Source organism: Phaseolus vulgaris, chromosome 1 (genome assembly GCF_051622355.1).
Source record: "Phaseolus vulgaris cultivar YP4 chromosome 1, ASM5162235v1, whole genome shotgun sequence".
NCBI classification, from domain to species: Eukaryota; Viridiplantae; Streptophyta; class Magnoliopsida; order Fabales; family Fabaceae; genus Phaseolus; species Phaseolus vulgaris.
Genome location: NC_143498.1, coordinates 34,223,976 through 34,226,194, shown reverse-complemented (window position 1 = coordinate 34,226,194; position 2,219 = coordinate 34,223,976). Strand labels below are relative to the sequence as shown.

Here is a 2,219-nt window from a genome sequence, read left to right as displayed (position 1 = left end):
ATAAGACTTTTAGGTCTTTTGTGTCTGCTGGTGGTGGTTATGAGAATCTCGACTTTGTTGAACGAGATGTGCGTAATTATGTTGCCCAAAGTAGGAGAGCATTGGGGAAGGAAGGTGATGGAAAAGCTCTCTTAAATCATTTCTGTCGCATGAGGGAATTGATGCTAGAAGCAGGGCAGCATGGGATAGTTTTGGAGAAATTTTATGTTTCGATACCACAGACCTAACAAATAAGTATGATATACCGTTTGCACCTTTTGTTGGTGTAAATCATCACGGTCAATCAATATTGTTGGGATGTGGACTCCTATCTTCTGAGGACACTGATGCTTTTGTGTGGCTTTTTCAAAGTTGGTTGCGTTGCATGTCAAACAGACCCCCTGTAGGCATTGTGACCGATCAATCAGGGCAATGAAAATTGCAGTTGAAGTTGTGTTCCCAAATGCACGTCATAGGTGGTGTCTTTGGCACATTATGAAAAAAATACCAGAAAAACTTCAAGGATATTGTCAGTACAAGGAAATGAAACGTGGAATGAAGACAATAGTCTATGAGTCCACAAGTGTTGATGATTTCTTGTCTTCGTGGGCAAATTTGATAAATACGTTTTACTTAAGTACAAACGATTGACTTAGTACATTATTTGAAGAACGACATCGTTGGGTTCCTTGTTATCTAAAATCATTTTTTTGGGCCGGAATGTCAACAACACAAAGGAGTGAAAGCATGAATGCTTTTTTTCACGGGTACATTAATTCAAGCACAAGTCTCCAACAATTTGTGCAACAGTATGAGAACGCTCTGCAACATAAGGCCGAATTAGAGTGTGAAGCGGATTTTGCTTCTCTTAACACCATAATTCCTTGCACATCTCAATCAGGCATTGAAAGACAGTTCCAATCGGAATACACACATGCAAAATTGAATGAGGTGCAAGGGGAGTTTAAAGGAAAAATGAATTGTGCTGTTACTAATGCCTATATTGAGGGTCATGCATGTCGTTTCACTATTGTAGAGGAGTCTTTCCAAAATGGTAAACCTGAACACCGCAATGTAGTAGTTCTTTTTGACCGTGAACAACTACATGGATGTTGCACTTGCTTGTTATTTGAATTTAGGGGAATTTTGTGTCGGCACTGCCTTGTTGTCCTTGCTCAAGAAAAAGTGACAAAAGTCCCAAAAAAGTATGTATTGGAAAGGTGGAGTAAAAATCTAAGGCGAAAGCACACGTACATAAGATCATCCTTTGGCACAAAAGACAAGGATCCACAAGTTCAAAGGTATGATGGATTGTGCAAGAAGTTTTATGACATAGTTTGATGTGAATGTAACTACAAGAACACATGATTCTTGACATTCTTAGGAACAACTTGAGCTGGATTTGAAAGGCACTTTACTTTAGAATTGGATCAATGTTCTAAATTCAAGAACTCACCAAAACTAAGCACCAACCAAGACTCATATTGAAGTCCATGTATTGTCAAATTGAATCAAAACAAAAGGAAAGAAGAACAAGAATTAAAATTGGACAGAATTAAGAAACTAGCTACTGAACCGAAAAAAGAAACAAAGAACAAAGCTGGAAAACAGAATGTAAACGGTAGAAAATGAAGGAAACACATTAGGAAATGAAACTACCGAATGGAAAATTGAAGAAAGGAAAGAAGACACTCATATGAAGATGCTTGCTGGATTTTGAGGATTGGAAGAAGCCATTCACGCCACTTGGAACCTTGAACCAAGATAAGTGATGGAGTGCCACCACTTGAAGCTCACCATAGCTCACAAGATAAGGCAAAGAAGAGGAAGACTCAAAACTCACAAATTCTCTCCAAAATTGAGTATAGTCTCTCTACTATAAAATTCCAATCTGAATTGTACAAGCTAAGCACCTTTATTTATAGCCTAGAGGTGCTGAAAATGCAAGCTAAATGGCACACAAATGCAATGAAATTCGGTTTGGCACCCCCTAGGCTCCTATCTACACTCCCCACTAGACTCCCTTACTACTTACACCTTTTTATTACATTCACACCCCTATTCTATAAAAGAAATAAGAAGAGCCATTTTATTATACTCTTGTCCCAAAGCTCTTGCCATGCTCCTAGTAATTCGTTGGGCTTGGGCCCCTTGTTGGGCTTGGACCCCTTGATGGGCTTGGGCCCCTTGTTGGGCTTGGTCTTCATGGCCTAGAGCATCCTCTACTTGGTTTCCATCAT

At 39.3% G+C, this 2,219-nt stretch overlaps 1 protein-coding gene across 1 annotated transcript; it reads left to right on the top strand.

Annotated features, from left to right (window-relative positions):
- Nucleotides 1–699: 699 nt before the first annotated feature.
- On the top strand, nucleotides 700–1,320 carry LOC137815883 (protein FAR1-RELATED SEQUENCE 5-like). The gene has a single exon (XM_068618992.2). The coding sequence runs from the start codon at nucleotides 700–702 to the stop codon at nucleotides 1,318–1,320; it is 621 nt and encodes a 206-aa protein (XP_068475093.2).
- The last annotated feature ends 899 nt before the right edge of the window (nucleotides 1,321–2,219 follow it).